Genomic DNA, 22,779 nt, shown 5'->3' on the forward strand with positions numbered 1-22,779 from the left:
CAGCTTCAAGATTACCAATGCTATACTTTGGAAAGTTGCAGCCTTTTCTTTTCAATAACTATGACCTTGAAGTCATCAGCCCATCTAGATTGTGTAACTTATTATGAACAGTTACATTTACTATTCCATTAGAGATAGTATCAGCCTTGGCTTTCAGATACTTTCATAGTTTATTTTAGGTTAGTGGTTGGTATTTTATGGGCTTTAGAGGATAAGCTATTCTTGCCTACTAAGGACAGAGACATAAGCATAGTACAATTCAGGGAAGTCAGAACTACTGCCTTGGCTGTACCAGCTGCCACCAAAACACCAGCAAAGAGGCTCTGGAAAGGCCTGCCAATAGACCATCCACAGGAAATGGGAAATTGGAGTCAGGAAAGTATTCCGAAGTTATAAGTAGGGCTCTTTTGTGCCACACTGGTATTTCCGGAAGATTTAGGCAAATTGAAGTTACTGCTGTGGGATTTCTAGGCCACACATATTCTAACGGTGAGGAAGATCAGGGTCACCCTTGAATGACTAACACTAGACCATTGATTCATACAGACTGGAGTGAGCCCATCAATGTTTCACATGCATTGTGGTGGCTCATTTACCTCTCTTCACTGCCTCATGGATGGGTGAGGCCAGGTGCACCTCGAACTGGGCCTTGGCTCCGAACTCCAGCAGCACATTGACACATGCAGCACTGCCGCTGCAGCAAGCATTGAAGAGGGGTGTGGCTCCGTGAACTGTCACTCCATTGACCTAATGATGGGCAAAGAGAGACCCAGAGAATTTGTTATTTCATTCTCACCATCTCCAAGTATGTCTTCCTATGTATTTGCCTAGAGGAATTCCCCACGCTGGTGAATGAGTGAGGGAACTCCACATCTTTACAGTATTATGAAACCTCATGAAGTTATTGGGTGGATCGAGCGAGTTACTATATGTTAAACACTTAAAACATTACGTGTCACCCAGTAAGCACTCAATAAGCATTTGCAACAACAATTGTTTCCATTTTCCATTTTCCATTAATATGACTCCCCTCTGAATCATGAACAAACATGGCAGGAACCAAAAGCACTGGAGAAATCAGCTAGCTGTGGTCCCAAAATCCATGCTTACAAAATCCTTGGCAATTCTCCACAGATCTACTGTCTTTCTGCCACAACTTCCTCTCTGGTCTACTATAATCCACGCAAATTACACATGCCAGCTGTTACTTCTAGAGATAGCATGACCAAGCCAAAGGGACATAGAAAATAGCCATCAACATTTTCTTAATCCAGTCTATCATTGTTGGACATTTGGGTTGGTTCCACAGGAAGGAACATCACACACCGGGGACTGTTGTGGGGTGGGGGGAGCGGGGAGGGATAGCATTAGGATGTAAATGACGAGTTAATGGGTGCAGCACACCAACATGGCACATGTATACATATGTAACAAACCTGCACGTTGTGCACATGTACCCTAGAACTTAAAGTATAATAAAAAATAAAAATAAACACAATAAAAAGATTAAATAAAAAAAAGAAAAGAAAATAGCCATCAACATGGTGTCTGCAACCATCTTTGGTACCTTGTAGGGATGTGGGAAGCACATGAGAACCAGCAGGGCTGGGAGACATCTTTGTGTATCAGCAATAGATTGGAAAGAACATCGGGAACCGCAGGAGTGGTAGGGAGCCTCTGATGCCATTGAAATATAGGACAGTCAAGTTTGTGATGTGAAACAATTTTGCTTCAACAACTAAGGATGCATGCTTGTGATAATCAGGATTCTAAATGTCCTTGCTTTGGACACAAAAAAAGACTTGTTTCCAGAGTTGCAATATAACCCATGAAACAGGGTCTTGCTCTGCTATCCAGGCTGGAGTGCAGTGTCATGACCATAGCTCAATGCAGCCTCGAATTCCTAGGCTCAAATGATTCTCCTGCCTCAGCCTCCTGAGCAGCTGGGACTACAGGCGTGCACCACCATGACCCACAAATTTAGAAAAACTATTTGTAGACAAGATCTAGCTATGTTGCCCAGGCTGGTCTCAAACTCCTGGGCAAACTCCTCAAATGATCCTCCTGCCTCAGCCTGCCAAAGGGCAGGGATTACAGGTGTGAGCCACCACACCCAGCCTAACCCCCATTAAACTGGAAAGTTAAAGATAAGATGTTAAGATGGCAGAGACAGACAAGGTCAGAGGAAAATGTGTGTAAATTCATATTGCTAGGGGTTTCTATATTTTTACTAAAAAATATTTGGTAGGACTAGTTTGATTTGTGTTTTACTAAGTTTCTTCCTCACCCTCAGTCTAGGAAGTTGTCTTCTTATGTGATTTCCTATAAATTTCTCTCTTAGTTCATGTCAACAAACATTTATTGAGCATCTACTAGGTGCTAATGTTTTGGAAACAATGATAAGACAATTGCCTCTCCTTGGGTAAGCTGAACAATTGCCTTTCCTTGAGTAGGCTGAATTCTATTAGGAAAGACAAACACAAAAAGAATTTTTTTTTATTTTTTTATTTTTTAGACAGAGTCTTGCTCTCTTGCCAGGCTGGAGTGCAGTGGTGTGATCTCGGCTCACTGCAACCTCCGCCTCCTGGGTTCAAGAGATTCTGCTGCCTTACGCTCCCAAGAAGCTGGGACTACAGGCGCGTGCCACCATGCCCAGCTAGTTTTTGTATTTTTAGTAGAGACAGGGTTTCACCATGTTGGCCAGGATGGTCTTGATCTCTTGATCTCGTGATCCACCTGCCTCGCCCTCCCAAAGTGCTGGGATTATAGGCGTGAGCCACTGTGCCTGGCCAAAAAGAAATCATTTTGAAAATATAATAAATAATTTAGATGACTATGGAAATAGGACAAAGGAGAGGATAGACTTGGGAAAAACTTAGAAAGTAAAATTAGCAGGATTTTTTAATTAATTAGATAGGGAGATGAAAGAAATAAGATGACTCTCAGGTTTGCAGCTTGGGAAACCAAGAGGATGTTTCACCAGGCCTCTGAAACTAGGAACCCAAGATGAGGAGCAGGTCCCAGAGGGAAGAACATGATAAGCTCAGTTACAGATGTACTGAGTTCGAGGTATTCATGGGACTGCCAATTGTGGGGGACTTTCTACTGATGGACCAACTTTCTCTTATTTCATTTCTCATTCTGATTTAAATGTTAAATGGTGTGCTACAGTATTTATTGGCTGTTTCTTTATAAAATTGACAAAGACAAGGAAACATGTCTTATTCTTCTCTTTGTGCCCAACAAAACCTCCTCTCTGACCTGATATTGTCAGCAGTCTGCCTGTGACTCCAGTCATCTAGCTTGAGAGGAAATGGCTCTCACATAGCCTTCCTTCATCATTACCCATGAGCTGACTGAGTGGTAACTTAGAGAAGCACTACCTAATGAAAATGCACGACCACTTGGCAGGGCACGGTGGCTCACACCTATAATCCCAGCACTTTGGGAGGCCAAGGCGGGTGGATCACCTGAGGTCAGGAGTCTGAAACCAGCATCACTGTTTTCACTAAAAATACAAAAATTACTGCACTAAAAATACAAAAATTAGCTGGACGTGGTGGCGGGCATCTGTAATCCCGGTTACTCAGGAGGCTGAGGCAGGGGAATCGTTTGAATCTGGGAAGTGGAGGTTGCAGTGAGCTGAGATTGTGCCACTGCACTCCAGCTTGGGCAACAGTGTTAGTGAGACTCTGTCTAAAAATAAACAGATGGAAAAAAAAACGAAAAAAGAAAATGCACGACCATGACGGCATCAGGAAAATTAGTTTTCACAAGGAAGACTTTTATATTCAGCTCTACATGTAGAAACCCAATTTCCATATAAAATGTTTTAAATTGTCATTAAGCACTTAAAAACATTGCAGCTCATAAAGTAAATAATGCAAGGACTGAGTTAAACAACAAAATTAGAAACAAGGAACATCCGGCAACTAAATACAGAAGATTTTTAGAAGTTGTGATTTTATGATTCTATTCTGTATCTATACAGAATAGATTCTTTAATGATTCTATATCTGTATTATATATTGCACCTCAGTCACCCTTTGAAAAAAGTTTGGAGATAAATTTAAAATAAGATAAAGTTCAATTCTGTAGGTTTCCCCCAATGTATTATTTATTAAAAGCTCGTTTATTTTGATAATTTTGCTCAATAAAAATAGTTGTTCATTTAAGGTGTTGAATTAAGAGTGTTTTCCATTGTTCTTTAAAATCTTGTTATTAAGCCTCATACAGTGTTAATGGGATTATAAATTAGTACAACCATTATGGGGAACAGTTTGGAGGTTCATCAGAAAACTAAAAATAGAGATGCCATATGATCCAACAATCTTACTGCTGGGTATATACCCAGAAGAAAGGAAAACAGTATATCCAAGAGATATCCGCACTCCCATGCCTGATGCAGCACTGTTCACAATTGCGAAGACCTGAAAGCAACCCAAGTGTCCATCAACAGATGAATGCATAAAGAAAACATGGTACAAGGCCGGGCACAGTGGCTCACGCCTGTAATCCCAGCACTTTGGGAGGCCGAGGCGGGCGGATCACAAGGTCAGGAGATCGAGACCATCCTGGCTAACACAGTGAAACTCCGTCTCTACTAAAAATACAAAAATTAGCCAGGCGTGGCGGTGTGTGCTTGTAGTCCCAGCTGCTGGGGAGGCTGAGGCAGGAGAATGGCGTGAACCCGGGAGGCAGAGCTTGCAGTGAGCGGAGATTGTGCCACTGCACTCCAGCCTGGGCGACAGAGCGAGACTCCGTCTCAAAAAAAAAAAAAAAAAACAGAAAACAAAAAAACATGGTACAATAAAGATTTCTTAAGGTCAGCAACACAGTTTTAAAAGGTTCCTGTGAGTTGCCATGTCTGAATATTTACACACAGGGGTGTAAGCTGAAGAGAGAGGAGTAGCCTAAATGATGGAATACGGACATGGATAGAACCAGCCCAGCCCATACCCACAGTGGGTAAGCCATCTGGAAGGTAAACTATCATTAAACATTAACAGATGCATCTGGCCAGACAGACCCAAGTGGGCAGGGGCAGTACTCACGTGTGCACCATTTTCCAATAAGGCTTTGGCACAGGCCACGTGACCTCCAAGGCATGCCTCGTGGAGAGAAGACACCCGGTTAATTGTCACGAGGTTCACATTGACACCCTATAATTTAGAAAGAAGAGAGTTTATTTACTTTTTACAGACTGGGGTCTCACTATGTTGCCCAGGCTGGTCTCAAACTCCTGGCCTCAAGTGATCTTCCTGCTTCAGCATCCTGAGTAGCTGGGATTTCAAGTGCAAGCCACCAAGCCCAGCGGAAGAGAGTGAAATACTGCATTAGTGATAGCAATGAAAACAATGTTGTTTCACATGTTTCTGACATTTTCAGTCTGTGGGTGTAATATTAGCACCATAGAGAGAGAAGTAGAAGTTACGATCAGGGGAGCCTAAAGACAGCGTGAGAGCCTCACATTCATTTATCCAAAAAAATGTTAATTCCACATTCTGGAGCAGGTAATGGACTAGGACCTGGGTCTTCAAAACTTATGACATGGGTCTCTCTTCTCCCAGAGCCTACTGGGGAGGCAGAAATGAAAGAACAAAGAGCAAGAATATTGTTATACTGGAAGCATGTTCAAAATTAGTTTGGGAGCATAGGATATCCTTGAATCTGGCTTGGGGAGTAAGAAAAACCTTGCAAATGAGGTAGTATTTAGCTAAGACTTGAAGCATAAAATGTTTCAAGCTGTGAAGACCAAGAAAGAGTATGCCATTAGGAGAGAATAGAAACTGCAAATTCAGGAAGCAACAGGAAGTTATTTCCTGTTATTTCCTGTTGCTTCCTGTGGCAGGGCCACAGTTGGATTTCTGGAACAGAAAGAATCCACAGAAAGTAGAAGCAGGAGATGGGAGGAGACGAAGGAGGACAGTAAGCTGGAGCTAGGTCATGAAAGGCTTTGATTTCCAAACAAGGAGGGCATGTCTTAGAGGAAATGGAGCACCTATGAAGTCTGCTAGGCTGCAGAGGGTCTGGAGCTAATAGATTAGCCTTTTTAGAAGCCTACTGGTAGCAGCATGGAGGGCTGATTGCAGGAGTAGGGATGTAAGACCAAAGCAAGGAGAGCCACAGAGATGTCACTATGAGTCTAGGAACAGGCTGGCATGGGCCTGCTGTGGCTGTGAATAACAGTAGTTATGAGGTATAGATGATGGAGTGCAGACAAGTTCAGGAGGTCGAACTGGATCTGGAACAAAACAATAACTCCCAGGCTTAAGAGTAAGTAGACTGTGCTCCTAGGATTCATGTGCTGTGGAGTAGCAGCACTGCTTCAGCCATGACTCCACTGTGTGCAGAGGTCTCTGAAGTCCTAGAGTCCGGGGCCAGCAGACTTCTCCTAACCTTCATTTCCTCACCCAGGTATGAGTGCCTCCACCCCGTCCTAACACATTCTCCCTCCCCATACTACCATGTTTCCCTTCCTTGTCCTGGACTCCATGTGACAGATGACAAGGTCAGCCTAGCTGCTGGACAACTCTGACTTCATAACCTGATTTTAACAACTTGGCTCTTACCGTTTCCCTCCCTCTGATGATCACTTTCTATCTGCAAAAGTGTTGACAAAAACAGTCAAACTCTGTAAAATATTTGAGGAGATTTATTTATTCTGAGCCAAATATAAGTGACCAATGGCCTGTGACAAGCTCTCAGGAGATCCAGAGAATATGTGCCCAGGGTAGTCAGGGCACAGCCTAGTTTTACACATTTTAGGGAGACATGAGACATCAATCAAATACATGTAAAATGTACATTTGTTTGGCCTGGGAAGGTTGGACAACTCAAAGTGGGGGCCTGGGGCTCCAGATTATAGACAGATTGAAAATTTTTCTGATTGGCAATTGGTTGAAAGAGTTATTATCATAGAAATGTCTGTCTGGGTTACAATAAGGGGTTGTGGAGACAAAAGTTTTATCATGTGGATGAAGCCTCCAGGTAGCAGGCTTCAGAGAGAATAGATTGTAAATGTTTCTTATCATACTTAAGGTCTGTGTTGATGTTAAATTCTGGTCATCTTTTCCTGAGTTCCAAAAGGGAAGAGGGTATAATGAGGCATGTTCAACCCTCCTTTCCTGTCATGGCCTGAACCAATTTTTCAGGTTAGTTTTGGAATGCCCTGGCTGAGAGGAGGGGTACATTCAGATGGTTGGGGCGGCGGGGGTGGGGCTTAGAATTTTATTTTTGATTTATAAAAGGAATTAGATCCCTGGTCTGTCCTTCCCAGCTGAGTCCTGCTTTTGATCCTCTGCCTTGTAACTGACCAACCGAAAGCTTCCAAAACCCAATGCCATGACCCTGAACCCCAAACTCCTACTTACACGGCCACCATCTCCTGCCAGATCTCTGGCTGCATCCTTGCTGTGGCCAGCAGCTGTGATTTCCCAGAATTGTCCCTTCATCATAAGGCCTCTTTTTGACTCCTGAATTCTGTCTATTTTCATGTCCTGAATATGACATCATTACTCTAGAGCTGTGCTACATATTTCAAACTGGGCATCTAATAAGAGTTAGAAAAAGTCTTTTCATTTTTCTTTTCCTTTTGAGAAAATAAGAAAAAACAGACTAGTCCACAAGGTGGCAGAAGTGTGCTAGAAAAAAACTGTTATGGTGCAAAATCTCAGAATCCCTCAAATTGTAGAAATGTAATGCTGGAAAGGCCTGAAAGATCACCTCAACTGTGCATGAGAAAATGGAGGAGTAGAATGTTCAAATACTTTTTAAGACTGGTTGTCAGTGACAGCCAGCAGTGTAACCAAGAGCTCCTGAATCTTGGTTTAATGTTTTACTCACATTTACTCACATTAGCTTAATGTTTTACTCACATCGGTTTAATGTTTTACTCACATCGATCATATTATCTAAATGTAAAATAAAGTTTGTAAAAGTAGACAAATACATTTTTTAACAGTGTATAAGGGTAAAGAAGTAGGGGTGTAAAAGAAAAAGTTGAACTTTTCTATAAAGAATGCCCCTTTACACATTTAATCATATTATTGAAGCTAATATACTTATTAAGTATAGTTAGTGCAATGTGGGATCCTGGAACAGAAATAGGACACAAGAGGAAAAACTGGTGAAATCACAATAGTGTGCAGTTTAGTCAGTGGTATTGTATCAATGTTAACTTCGTATTTTTGACTAATGTACCATAGCTATGTAAGATGTCAATATTAAAGGAAGTTGGGTGAAGGGTACAGTGTATATGGGAACTCTCTGTATCCTTTTCAACTCTTCTTTAAAATTATACAAAAATTTTAAAAGCCTATTAAAAATATACCAATGAAAGTATTGAGGTGGGAGACTGAGAGAGAAAAGGTGGGTGCAAGACGTTTCATTGTGCACCTTTTAAATTTTATTTATTTATTTATTTTATTGAGAGAGAGTTTTACTCTTTCACCCAGGCTGGAGTGAAGTGGCGCGATCTCGGCTCACTGCAACCTCCACCCCCCCAGGTTCAAACGATTTTCCTGCCTCAGCCTCCCAAGTAGCTGGGATTATAGGCACCCACCACCACGCCTGGCTAATTTTTGTACTTTTAGTACAGACGGGGTTTCACCATGTTGCCCAGGCTGGTCTCGAACTCCTGACCTCAGGTGATCCACCCACCTCGGCCTCCTAAAGTGCTAGGATTATAGGCGTGAGCCACCACATCCGGCCAGTCCACCTTTTTAGATAATTTTAATTTTTGAACTATGTGAATATATTACATATTAAAAGTAATCAAATCATATCAAATTTAAAGTACTTAAAAATAAATAAGCAAGTGATAAAATCAGGTACAAAGTTCATTTGATCATTGCTGGCAGTGATGATTTCCATTTACCTCTACTTTTTAAGAAGTAACACAACTCATAAAGGAGAAATCAAAAAACAAATAAATGAAAAATACACACACATGCACACACAGACAGAGAGAGAGAGACAGAGAGAGAGAAAGAAAGAAAAAGAGAAAGAGAGAGAGAGCAGTGCACCCAGCTGTTTAAATTCAAAGTAGCAAGAAAGCCAGATGATTGCCTAGTTGTGGAAGAAAGACATGATGGCTTACCTGCTCTGTATAAATGTAGACCCTAAAACATACAAAGCAAATGGAGCCTGCACACTTTCATTCATTCATTTCACAAATACTTACCAGGCCCCTACTCGTTTTTCAAGGTGCTGGGGATGTAGTCATAAATATAAATAAAGTAGCCTTCATAACTAAGACTTCAATAAATGTTCCCTGGGGAGTCAGATTTACCCATTGTCAACCTATTTTAATGCTTGTTCTTAAAATAGTGTATCATTGGGATAGGCAACCTCTAAGATAGCACCCAGTAATCTTGGAATCCAGGCATTGCCTCCCGTGTATAATCCCTGCCCCTTGAGTGTGGGCTGGACTTGTTGACTCACACCTAATGAGTAGAATATGGCAGAAGTGGCAGAATGTCACTTCGGAGATGAGGTTATAAAACAACTGTGACTTCCTTCTTAGGTACCTCTTGCACTCTCTCTGGGAGAAGCCAGCTGCCATCTCATGACACAGCCCTGTGGAGAGGCTGATGTGGCAAGGAATTGAGGTTTCCCAACAACCACGTGAGTGAGTTTGAAAGTAGATCCTGCCCCCCTTGAGCCATGAGATGACTGCAGCCCTGGCTGACACGTGGCAGCCTGTGAGAGACCCAGAGCCAGAATCACCTAGCTAAGCTGCTCCCTGGCCCACAGAAACCATGAAAATCCAAGTATCTGTTGTTTTCAGCCATTATGCTTTGAGGTCATTTTTTAGGCAGCAATAGCTGACTAACTTAACTTCAGGACTGCTGGTGCTAATGCATGCTGGAAGAGCATGAGGTGAGTTAGTGCAACAAACATTTGAGAGCATTCTCTATCATTCCTCATAGGGAAACTTCTTATGAGGTAAAGGAAGGCCCAGAGGAAAAGGAGGGAACTGGGCCGAAAATGAAGGAGCTCTCCAGGAAAGGAGAGGCAGGAGGAGGACAGGCAGTGAGGTATGAGAGGACATACATGCCTCGAATGGCAATGGTGGGACCTGGATAGGGTGAGCCACACCTCTGCTACAGCCAAAGCTAATAAAGAATGATGTGTAATTATAGCATAAGCATGAAGGATCAAGTCTTCAGTTCACTTACTTGTGCAATTAAAGTTTTAAGGGCCAGTAAGCGCCCCTGAGCTGCAGCTTCATGTAGTGGGGATCGATCAGCCCAGCAATCTGAAACACAAATCAAGCTCAAAGTCAAGGCCTGGAGACTTCTTCCTGCAACTTGTCCATGCTGCCCACCCACTGTGAGAGGAGATTTGGGGGAAGAGGGGGGAAGAGGGGGGAAGAGGAGGGAAGAGGAGGGAAGAGGAGGGAAGAGGAGGGAAGCAGGTATCACACATCAGGCTCTCTCGTCAGCCACTTTCAGGGAGACAAGCTACTGAATGTAAAGTCCTTTACGGTTTGGTGGTTTGTGCCAAGAGAAGGAACAGTCAATCTCTCTGGTTTTTGGGAGGCAATTTTAATAAGCAATAGATTTAGTTCAAAAATATAGTGCCCAGTGCTTGAATCCGATAGCTCTATATAAGACAAAATGAAGGGCCAAGAAAGTCAATGAGCTTCCACATTTTTATCCTTCCCCTGCCTTCCACCTTCATCCACACCCCAAAGACTCAACAGCCTGTGTATTATGAAGGAGACTCTAAGGCAGGGGTTTCCAATATTTTGGTTTCCCTGGGCCGCATTGGAAGAATTGTCTTGGGCCACACATGAAATATACTAATACTAACAATATCTGATGAGCTAAAAAAAATCACAAAAAAATCTTGTAAGTTTTACGAAAATTTATGAATTTGTGTTGGGCCACATTCACAGCCATCCTGGGCCGCGAGTTGGACAAGCTTGCTCTGAGGGATCAGTGAAAATGGTTTTTTCCCCAAATTCCCTAGGTAATTTTATCTGCTTCATTTGATAATGAAGACATATCTATTATAATGTAGAATGTCATTTTTCAGACAATTTAATCTCCCAAAAGTTTTTCCCTAAAAGCTTTGTTGTGGGCAGCTTAGTGTGATGACTGAGCATGGGCCAGTGGAGCCAGACTGCTAGGGTTCAAGTCCTACCTTGATCACTTTCTCTGCCAAATTCAGCAAGTTACCAAAATTACTTGAACCCTAGTTTCCTTACTGGTAAAATGGAAATATAATAATCTGATATTTGTCCAAGTGCATTGGTCTTTAAGTAGGCCAATCAAATACAACCACGATGTTAGGTGCTCCAGACATTGTATGATTAGTAAGTAGGCACAGTAGAGCAGTGCCATAAGGAACAGCCTTAGAGCTGCCTTCCAGACATATTTTTCTTATAATTGCTTATCTGCAAACAAGGCTAACTAGTTTAAATGAGGATTTGAGAAGTAACCCCCCCCCATTAAACCTGCCAAAGGGCAATCAATTATTTTGGAAGAAAACCTACTCCAGTTTGCAAAATGTAGGACTTTTTCACATTATGGTTGTGCTTTTCATGCACTGAATAGAATGTAATATAATTTGGATTTAACACAAAGTCTCCTCAACCTCTTGTGGGTGATCCTGATGGTGTTAAAAACTCAGGTTTCCATACCTATAAACTTGGTGAAACGAAAATCCCAGCAAAAATAGAATTGTGTGAATTTGAAATAACTGAAGGCCTTAAGGAAAGAAAGAATTTTTCCAGTGGATGAGAATCAGGGTTAGAAACATTTCAATAAGCCCTCTTCCTACACTGAAACTCAATGTATGAACTTCTCTCACCCTTTGGGTTCTGAAAATGGGGAAAACTTGAATGCACTTTACAGGGTTGGATTGATATTGGAGCAATTAGCATGAAAATGTGATTTTCAATATATCTAGATATAAAAGTAAATTTAAATGTAAAACATAGATGTGCGTATATACATATTTTTTAGCATGGTGCACTGAGAAAACCTGAACCAGGACTCCTTAGAGAAATGTTGATCCCAGGTCTGGGCCAGGTAAAATATAAGATGGGCCTTAAACATCTTCCAAGAAAGTAAGAAAGTGCTGGCCAGGCTCACGCCTGTAATCCCAGCACTTTGGGAAGCTGAGGCAGGTGGATCACGAGGTTAGGAGTTCGAGACCAGCCTGGCCAACATGGTGAAACCCTGTCTCTGATAAAAATACAAAAATTAGCCGGGTGTGGTGGCACACGCCTGTAGTGCCAGCTACTCAGGAGGCTGAGGCAGAAGAATCGCTTGAACCCGGGAGGCAGAGGTTGCAGTGAGCCAAGATTATGCCACTGTACTCTAGCCTGGGTGACAAAAAGACACAGATGCTGGCTTGATGGGGCTTCCACCGGCCAAATATGGGACAACCTGATTATCAAAATAAACAATGAGATAAGAGATTATATCCTATCAAATAAAATGGTAATCTAGAAGTCCTCACTGATATAAATGAATATATAAAGACAGAGAAGAGAAAGTGCTTTCTTATAATAAAATCCCAACTTAGAAATTGAAGAAATAATAGAATCAGCTTCAACTCATCTCCCTGCAAAATAATGACTAATTAGAAAAGGAACACGGGTAATTTTATAGAACAGAATTGTAGACATCACTTTGCCCAAGTGATCAAAGTTAACATCAGCAAAGTTAACACCAGTGATGGAACAGATTGTCATCTGATGGAATGCGATGAGTAACATCATGTCCCATAAGAAGAAACATAATGAGGAGGAACACACCACCGCTTCTGTGGTATTTCTGCCCAAAATGCATAACCAAAATCTAATAAGGAGGAAACTGTGCACCAACCCAAACTGAGGGGACATTTTACAAAATAATTGGAGAGACTGAGGAACAGTTCCAGATTGAAAGGGATGACGAAATGCACTATCTAAAGGCAAGACACCTGATCCTTTTGCTATAAAGGACATTATTAGGACAGTTGGCTAAACATGAATGGAGTCTCTGGGTGAAGAGAAGCGGAATTTTTTGTACTGTTCTTGTAACTTTTCTGTCGGTTGAAATTATTTCCAAACATTTTAACAAGAAAAAAAAAGATTAGATAGATAGATAGAATCACTGGTGATCCCATACTCCTGATATGAATGTGTATTGCTTTTTATAATAACAAAGAAAAACAGATAAAAAAATTTCCAAAGAAAATAATTATATGCAATAGACATCATCAATTTCATGTTTTTTGACTTTTAAGTTCAGGGGTACATGTGCAGGATGTGCAGATTTGTTCCATAGGTAAACTTGTGCCATGGGGGTTTGTTTTACAGAGTATTTCATCACCCAGGTATTAAGCCTAGTATCCTTTAGTTATTTTTCCTGATTGTCTCCCTCCTCCTACCCTCTACCCTCCGATAGGCCCCAGTGTATGTTGTTCCCCTCTACGTGTCCATGTGTTCTCATCATTTAGCTCCACTTATAAGTGAGAACATGTGGCATTTGGTTTTCTGTTCCTGTTAGTTTTCTAAGGATAGTGGCCTCCAGCTCCATCCATGTCTCTGCAAAGGACATGATCTCATTCTTTTTCATGACTAGATAGTATTGCATAATGTATATGTACCACATTTTCTTTATCCAGTCTGTCATTGGTGGGCATTTGGGTTGAGTCCATGTCTTTGTTATTGTGAATAGTGCTGTAATGAACATATGCATGCATGTGTCTTTATAACAGAACAATTCATATGCCTTTAGGTATATACCCAGTAATGGGATTGCTGAGTCGAATGGTATTTCAAAAACAGATAAAAATTTTTAACATGAGCATATACTGCATTTGTATTTACCCCTGTCTTTAGTTGGTTGAAAGTTGACAAGCAGAATATTTTAAAATCTCTTTGAGGCCGGGCGCAGTGGCTCACGCTGTAATCCCAGCACTTTGGGAGGCTGAGGCAGGTGGATCACCTGAGGTCAGGAGTTTGAAACCAGCCTGGCCAACACGAAACCCCGTCTCTACTAAAAATACAAAAATTAGCCCGGCATGGTGGTAGGCGCCTGTAATCCCAGCTACTTGGGAGACTGAGGCAGGAGAATCACTTGAACCTGGGAGGTGGAGGTTGCAGTGAGCCAAGATCGCGCCATTGCACTCCAGCTTGGGTGACACAGTGATACTCCGTCTCAAAAAACAACAACAACTCTTTGGATATTTATAATTTGCATAAACTGGAAATGAGACAATGTATGCATATAATGACCAATTAGTGAGGCTTTTCCTCTAATACATCTGCATCTCATTCAATATGAAATGTACTTCAGACATGTTACGCTCTTGCCTAATTGCTCTTGGAAGTGAACGCATGCACTGGGGCTGGTAGGACAGTCTTTACCCATGGCTGCCAGCTCGGCACCCTGACCAATGGAAGAGGCAAACCCATAACCTTGGCTTTGTCACTTCATTGTTCTGACAATAACCAGTCAACCTGAGTCACTTGAAGGTACTGTAAGTATTCCATTTAGAAATAAAAACAAGATTTATGTGGCAACTTGCAATTAAAAGAGTTAACTTAGGTTATCAACATGAACGTTTTCATTATTTCTAAAACTTGTCTCCAAGTGGGCTGTGGTGATCCTCAATTTCTAGTAACTTTCCGTTACTTATCAGTCCCATTAGACTCAACTTATATACACAACATGGATAAATCTCACAAACCTAATGTTGAGTGAAAGAAGCCAGACACAAAAGAACATGTACAGTGTGATTTGGTTTCTATAAAGCAGCAGTCTCCAACCTTTTTGCCACCAAGGACTGGTGTCGTGGAAGACAATTTTTCCACAGATGAGGGTGGGCAGGGGATGGTTTCAGGGTGACACTGTTCCACCTCAGATCATCAGGCATTAGATTCTCATAAAGAGAGTGTAATCTAGGTCCCTCACATGTGCAGTTCACAATAGGGCTCACACTCCTATGAGAATCTAATGCCACCACTGATCTGACAGAAGGCGGAGCTCAAGCGGTAATGTCCCTCACCTGCCGCTCACCTCCTGCTGTATGGCCCAGTTCCTAACAGGCCATGGACTGGTACTGGTCTGTGGCCTGGGGGTTGGAGACCCCTGCTATTAAAGTACACAAGGAAGGGAAACTTGCCTTGAATGTTAGGCGTCAAAAGCACCCGGAGGAGGGGTGAGGACTGTTTGCAAGAGGGCATGGTGGGGGCCATGCTGATAATATGCAATTTCTTGCTCTTAGGTGCTGGTTCCTGATTGTGTTCACTTTGTGAAAATTTATGCAGTTGTTCACTTAGGATTTGTGCATGTCTCTGTATTTACATCATACTTTCATGAAGAGTTTCTAAAGTAACACAGACTAGCCCTCTTTCTAACTGTAATCTCCGATCCTCTTCACAGCTCCTGGCCTTTTTCCACTCACAGGGCAGGGTATGGCCTTCTCCAGCCCCCCCAGCAGCTGGAGACAGAAGGGCAGCATGTTCTTCACATGCTTCCCACCTCCTTCTTCTAGGGTCCAACTCTCTAGTGCCTTGGGAGTGGCGAGAAACAAGAGGGACAGGAAAGGGAAATGAGATGGGAAGTGTTAACTGGAAGAGGAGGCTGGTCCTGCTTGATCAGTCTCAACTTCAGGCCTCACTCCAGGTCTGTGGCATGCCCTTCACACTGGGGCTTACACCCATGCACCTTTTCTATCCATTGGCATTTGGCCACCTCTTCTAGTGTCTGTCATCACTGCAGCATCCTCTGATGTCCCCAACTCCGATCCTGTGCCTCTGAGATCAAGGTAACAAGCCTGTGGTGCCATCTTTCATTCCACCAAGAAAGAGGGAATGGTGGTTGTTCTGAGCTTCTCCCTCACCACACCGCTGCTTTCCAATTCTCTTCCTCATATTCATGTGGCATGGGGCGTTCAGCAAGTTGTCTCTCTAAGCAGATTTCCAACTTGAGAGTGAAATACTAGGCTCCCCTCCTTTTGAATGCCCCTTATCTAAACTTGTATTGCTCCTAGAGTACCCATCCCATAGCTTCCAGTGAAGGGGGAAGAGCCTTGCTTTTATGAATGGTAACACCCCAAAATGCATGACAACCACTGCTCCACATGAAGCTGTCTCATGGCTAGGAAGTATCAGAAATGGGACTGAAACCCTAGTTATGGGGACTTTAGAACACACCTTGTTCTGGTTTTAAGAACTATTGGTTTTTAATTTCTCCTTATTCTCGTGGTACATTGACTTGTCTTGGGTTGCTCTGACATCCACCTCCCCTCTATAAATCAGGGGTCCCTAACCCCTGGGCCTTTCCGTGGCCTGTTAGGAACCGGGCTGCACAGCAGGAGGTGAGCAGCAAGTGAGCAAGTGAAGCTTCTTTTTTTTTTTTTTTGAGATGGAGTCTTGCTCTGTCCCCCAGGCTGGAGTGCAGTGGTGCAATCTTGGCTTACTGCGACCTCTGCCTCCCAGGTTCAAGCGATTCTCCGGCCTCAGCCTCCCAAGTAGCTGGGACTACAGACACACACCACCACTCCCAGCTAATTTTTGTATTTTTAGTAGAGACGGGATTTCGCCATGTTGCCCAGGCTGGTCTTGAACTCCTGACCTCAAGTGATCCACTTGCCTCGGCCTCCCAAAATGCTGGCATTACAGGCGTGAGCCACTGTACCCGGATGCTTCTTCTGTATTTACAGCCACTCCCGATTGCTTGCATTACCTCCTGAGCTCTGCCTCCTGTCAGATCATCAGCGGTACTAGATTCTTATAAGAGTGTGAACTGCACATACAAGGGATCTAGGTTGTATGCTCCTTATGAGTCTAATGCCTGATGATCTGTCGCTGTCTCCCATCACCCCTAGATGGGACCATCTAGTTGCAGGAAAACAAGCTCAGGGCTCCTACAGATTCTACATTATGGTGAGTTGTATAATTATTTAATTATATATTACAATGTAATAATAATACGAATAAAGTGCACAATAAATGTAATGCACAAGAATCATCCCAAAACCATCCCCCCACACCCAGGTCCATGGAAAAATTGTCTTCCATGAAACCGGTCCCTGGTGCCAAAAAGGTTGGGGACCACTGCTATAAATGGTGTGAAATAAATCAATTGTACCGCCCTAAAAGTAGAAATCCAGGGCAGGGCGCAGTGGCTCACGCCTGTAATCCCAGCACTTTGGGAGGCTGAGGTGGGTGGATCACGAGGTCAGGAGATCGAGACCATCCTGGCTAACATGGTGAAACCCCGTGTCTACTAAAAATACAAAAAATTAGCCAGGCGTGGTGGCGGGCGCCTGTAGTCCCAGCTACTTGGGAGGCTGAGGCAGGAGAATGGCGTGAACCCGGGAGACGGAGCTTGCAGTGAGCCGAGATCGCGCCACTGCACTCCAGCCTGGGCAACAGAGCGAGACTCCGTCTCAAAAAAAAAAAAAAAAAAAAAAAAAAAAAAAAGTAGAAATCCTTTTCGTTTCCCAACTGGAAACAAAGTAACTCTCAAGAAAGTAGCCTTTCTAGTTCCATTATTTCTCAGAACTTGCTTCAAAGGACCTTCAAGGGTTTTCACACAGAACCCTTTTCCAGAAACTGCCACAGTGGGGTCTCCTGCTTTTCTATCCTTGTTCCCAACAGAGTCTCTCACTCTTACCATTCTCATTTTGCAAATTGGAGATAATTGTGAGAAATTGAGGATAAAAGTTACTTGGCAGCTTGGGAGTTTTTCCATTCCCTTCAGGAGTATGCAACTGAGCTCTCCAAATAAATGAATGCTTAAGTAGGACTCAATCATTCTCTTCTAAGGCAATCTATTTTTAGTTTTTTGGCAGACTGCCCATGTCACAGGGCTGCAAACACATTATGAAGATAGTTTACTCTACAAATATGTTTGCTTATTCCTGATGAGGTGTACGGAAAATGTTCAAGTACTTTTTCATTTCCCCGTTTGAATTTTTCTCAGAATGTGATTTGTATCACAGACTGTTTGAATGACAACTTCACAACAACTTCTAAAACCATATATATTTCAATAACATTGGTTCAGATGGAGTACAGTTGTCTAAGTGCCAACCATTTGAGATAAAAAACGATTAAACTGTTTTTGTAATTTTTACTCTAATTTCAACAAATATTTCAGATTACTGTTTTTTTATTTAAAAAGATGACCCAACGGCTGGGCACGGTGGCTCATGCCTGTAATCCCAGCACTTTGGGAGGCCGAGGCAGGTGGATCACCTAAGGTCAGGAGTTCGAGACCAGCCTGGCCAACATGGTGAAACCCTGTCTCTACTAAAAATACAAAAATTAGCCAGTGTGGTGGCAGGCGCCTGTACTCCCAGCTACTCAGGAGGCTGAGGCAGGAGAATCACTTGAACCCAGGAGGCAGAGGTTGCAGTGAGCCGAGATCACATCACTGCACTCCAGCTTGGGCAATAAGAGCGAAACTCCATCTCAAAAAATAAAAAATAAAATCATACGAAACAACATCTTCTGTAGCATTTATTAAGGAAAAGAAAATTCATAAGGAATTTAAATTTTGAACCAAAATACAGGCAAGAGCCTAGCAGAATTAATGGTATTTTATGTGAAACAAAGGTAACTGGGAAAATAGAATATATTTCCTGAGATATCTAAAATATTGTAACAAAACTGAGTTAAAATAAATATTCTCCAGAATGTCCAGTCCTAGAGAGGAGATGAGACACTGTGAGCTGTGTTAGACACAATTAACTATGTTGCAGTGTATTAGAAAGAAGGCTTCTTTGAACTCTTAAGGGCAGGAGAGCTGAGCTAAAGGAGACTGGTGGAAGGCAGAGCCTCTGCCAAGGACTGGTTGTCCCAACCTAGGAAAAGCCAGCAGGCACCTGATATGCAACTTTGAGGATGGTTAGGCCAATGTTTGTGGAGACAACCAGCAAAACTAAATAAGAGCAGAAGGCTAGGTCGAGGTTTGGGCAAGAATGAAACAAAGGCGATCCTATTGGAATGGAAAAGACAGAAAAAAGGATTCAGAATGCTGAGTTAGGCAGAGGCATAGCTGTCAAATCATGATCAGTCCATCAACAAGTGATTTTAAGCATAAAACGTAGAATAGGACTGATTTTTTAGACACAGCTTAAAATAGCCTTTTTTTTTTTTTTTTTTTGAAAGAGGGCACTACAGTTCTACAACATCTTATCTGCACTTGTAAAGTTCCTCCAATTCTGAAAACCAAGCGTTACCCCAAATTTGATGCAAACTTGTTTAGCAGCAAAGCATGGCCAGGACTCAGGTTAAGCAATTTATTATTTTTCTTTATATTTCCACCAGGTGTGAATACTTATATGTTGACTATAGAAAGATCAAAATGTTTGATTGTGGGAGGCAGCTCCAGGCCCCACCAGAAGTGCTGTGTAATAGACAGTACGCACATTGTATGATCTTTCTAACATTCAAAAGCTATTGAATTCTGAAACATGGCTGGCTGAAGGGTTATGAATAACAGATGATCAATCTGTATCTACACTATATTTTCTTTCTTGATGACCAAGTCACAGTACTAAACATAGCTTAATACAAATTAGCAAAGCTTGAAAAATCATACAACACATCTCTCCTGAGAAAGCGCCTGCAGAAATATCTATGGACTGAAGGTGGGATCCAGTGATCCATCTGGTGCTCTAGGCATAACACCAAAGGCCAAGGACAACGTATTAAACTTTAAAAAAGAAAAAACTATATACATATAATAGACAAAATAAACAAAGAAGCTTAAAAACCAAAACTAATAACAGTCAACCATGGCTTAATTCAACATGATGAGTGAACAGCAAATGTAATAGTTTAAGCCGCAAAGACATATAAAATAATGTATTCCAGACTATGAAATCCACCCCCACCCACCCACTGCACAAAAAAAAAAAAAAAAAAAAACTTTCCAAAAGGTTTTACAGCACAAAGAATGATATTTAATGAGGCATGTGGTGTTAAATGCAGCTTCCAAAAAAAAAAAAAAAAAAAAAAAGAGTGCTCTGGACCTATGAAAGTCTAACCTGTGTGCTGGCTACGTTTTTCCTGCCCTTCCTTGCTTTTGACATTGCTGACAATAGTTTACAGGAATAGCATATGCTAGCAGACTCAAGAAACTTAACCTTGGGCTGGGACTTTTGTAAGTCAATTAGCTAATTTACTGATTAAATGTCATATATTTTCCCAACAAACATTTGTCTGACCAGTGCAAAAGTGACCAAAAGCAAAGGTGATTTCTGGTTTGAGTTTGATTTCTGGTTTGAGTTTAACACTTTCACAAAATTTTGTTCTTGATTTTTAATACGCCTAACTTTAAATATATTGTTATGGGATAATTTAGGAATTAGAGAGACTGAGGGATTGAGGAGGATTTATTGTTTAGGTGTATTGGCCTAGTTGCATTAATATTTAAAGGACTGGGTTTTGAATAAAGAGTTGTTATTTTTTAAGTATTTTGTGGGGCAGGGGAAGATTTGTAATAATATAGTATCTGACTGTTAACAGTGGTATCAAAAGAAAAAACACAGAACCATGTGAAAAATACTGGTCCGGGCATGTTACTGCCTACATTCTTATAGAAAGACTTATTTAGTGGCTGGGCACAGGGGCTCACACTTATAATCCCAGCACTTTGGGAGGGCAAGGTGGGCGGATCACTCAAGGTCAGGAGTTCGAGACCAGCCTGGCCAACATACCGAAACCCCATCTCTACTAAAAATACAAAAATTAGCCGGGCATGGTGGCGTGCGCCTATAATCCCAGCTACTCAGGAGGCTGAGGCACGAGAATTGTTTGAACCCCAGAGGAGGAGGTTGCACTGAGCCAAGATCATGCCACTAAACTCCAGCCTGGGTGACAGAGCAAGAATCCATCTCAAAACAAACAAAAAAAACAGAAAGGCTTATTTACCAAATCTTGATAAACTTGGGGGTGGAGGGATTCGTGTATATGTATACACACACACACACACACATACACATATATATGAAAGAAATAAAACTGGGAAATTAACATGCACCATTCCCTGCCTCTTTAACAATAATTGAAAAATGTTTTTGACCTTAGAATACTATGCTACTTGCAAATTAAACTATTTTAAGAGATTGAACAAGTAAAGATATTTGCACTACAGAATGAATGAACTGTATTTAAGAGATTTGTATTCCAGCTCCAGATTAAATGCAAACCATGCTTACATGGGTTTTGACTATAAGGAGGTTTTATACCTTTTTTAAGAGTGCACTTGAGGCCGGGCGCGGTGGCTCACGCCTGTAATCCCAGCACTTTGCAAGGCCGAGGCGGGCGGATCACGAGGTCAGGAGTTCAAGACCAGCCTGGCCAACATGGTGAAACCCTGTCTCTACTAAAAATACAAAAAAATTAGCTGGGCATGGTGGCGTGTGCCTGTAATCCCAGCTACTCAGGAGGCTAAGACAGGAGAATTGCTTGAACTGGGACCTGGGAGGCGGAGGTTGCAGTGAGCCGAGATGGTGCCACTGCACTCCAGCCAGGGCTACAGAGCGAGACTCCATCTCAAAAAAAAAAAAAAAAAAAAAGAGTGCACTTAATTAAAGACCACAAAGACAGAAATAATGCGCAGGTGCAACAGGAGAAAACATTTTTAACATGTTCTTGCCAATATTAACTTTGTTGGACTTCATCTAATTTAGACCAGAAGAATGATTTATCTATGAGAACACCAAAACTATTACTGAAAATTTTAGAAAGCCCTTGCCCAAATTGACAAATTAAATTTGAAGATAACTTTTCAGATCATGCTTAACTTGAAACTTAACAGAAACATTACTTTTTTTTTTTTTTTTTTTGTAACTAGTCAAAGTAACATACCTCCCTGAAATGTGTGACAAATATAATCCCCAAAAGAAATCTCTTTCCATGGTCCGGACCTTCTGATACTTTCTGAAACTTCACAATTCTTCTCATTTTCCCCAGTTAATTGAAGCATTCTGATGCTTCGTCCTTGGAGGTCTTATTTCTTTAGATAAGACTGCTGTTGTCTAGTGTCTTCTGAGTTGTCTAGTGTATTGGAATCACATAAGACTATTTTGAAAGAGAATCCTGGATGCAAATTGAAATGGATACTAGATAAAGAATGATGTAATCCTGGAACCCCTGCAAACACTAAAAATACATGGGGAAATTCCGAACTCTGTTTATGAATAAATACTCCTCTATTAAGTGACAATCCCAGCAGTGACAGGGATATCTGACTCATTTACTTTTGTAGCATCTCACTACAATTAAAGTAAACCATTTCTTGAAAGAAATGGACACTATTCTCTACAAAGCATGAGAATTTAAAATGTTTTGCCCAAATCTTGGCATTTCATGTTAGAATAAACTTTGTTTGGAGTGGTTTGCACGCTACCATATAAAATGGGTTTAGTGAAGAGCTTTTCCTGACAGTGACGAGTGGTTAATCAATTCTAGTTGCAAATGACAGCAAAAAAAATACACATAGCTTGCCACGTTTGCTGCTTTAATTATAATTTATTAGTCATTCTATTTCCTGAGAGAATTTAGTCTGGTTAGAATGCCCTTCATTGTTAAAGTTTGCTTTAAAATATTAAAGAAAATAATTATATACAAGTAATTACTTTGGCTAGTAGAAATGAAGTTTCTCAAAATACTCTTAGTAAGCCACTACCTATTTACTTCTTAAATAACAACTGCTACAAGATCTACGAACTTGCAAAAAATAAAGCTGAAAATCCTCCGCAAATTGATGCAGCCAGCAGCATTTGCTACTTTAAGTGACAATTTTTCAAACTACC

General features: G+C 41.6%; 1 protein-coding gene across 3 annotated transcripts in view; it reads right to left on the reverse strand.

The window, feature by feature from the left end:
• Positions 1 to 22,779, reverse strand: part of ASB11 (ankyrin repeat and SOCS box containing 11) — a 35,758-nt gene that overhangs the window by 12,548 nt on the left and 431 nt on the right. The window contains exons 1-4 of one of the 3 annotated variants that reach the window (XM_009234607.2): positions 21,833 to 22,079; positions 10,182 to 10,261; positions 5,055 to 5,162; positions 597 to 747 (exon numbers count right to left, since the gene is read on the reverse strand). In XM_009234607.2, coding sequence (XP_009232882.2) covers positions 597 to 747; positions 5,055 to 5,162; positions 10,182 to 10,261; positions 21,833 to 21,950 — 457 coding nt within the window. In that variant the 5' untranslated portion in view covers positions 21,951 to 22,079. 3 annotated transcript variants of the gene reach the window in all.

Source organism: Pongo abelii, chromosome X (genome assembly GCF_028885655.2).
Source record: "Pongo abelii isolate AG06213 chromosome X, NHGRI_mPonAbe1-v2.0_pri, whole genome shotgun sequence".
Taxonomy (NCBI): domain Eukaryota; kingdom Metazoa; phylum Chordata; class Mammalia; order Primates; family Hominidae; genus Pongo; species Pongo abelii.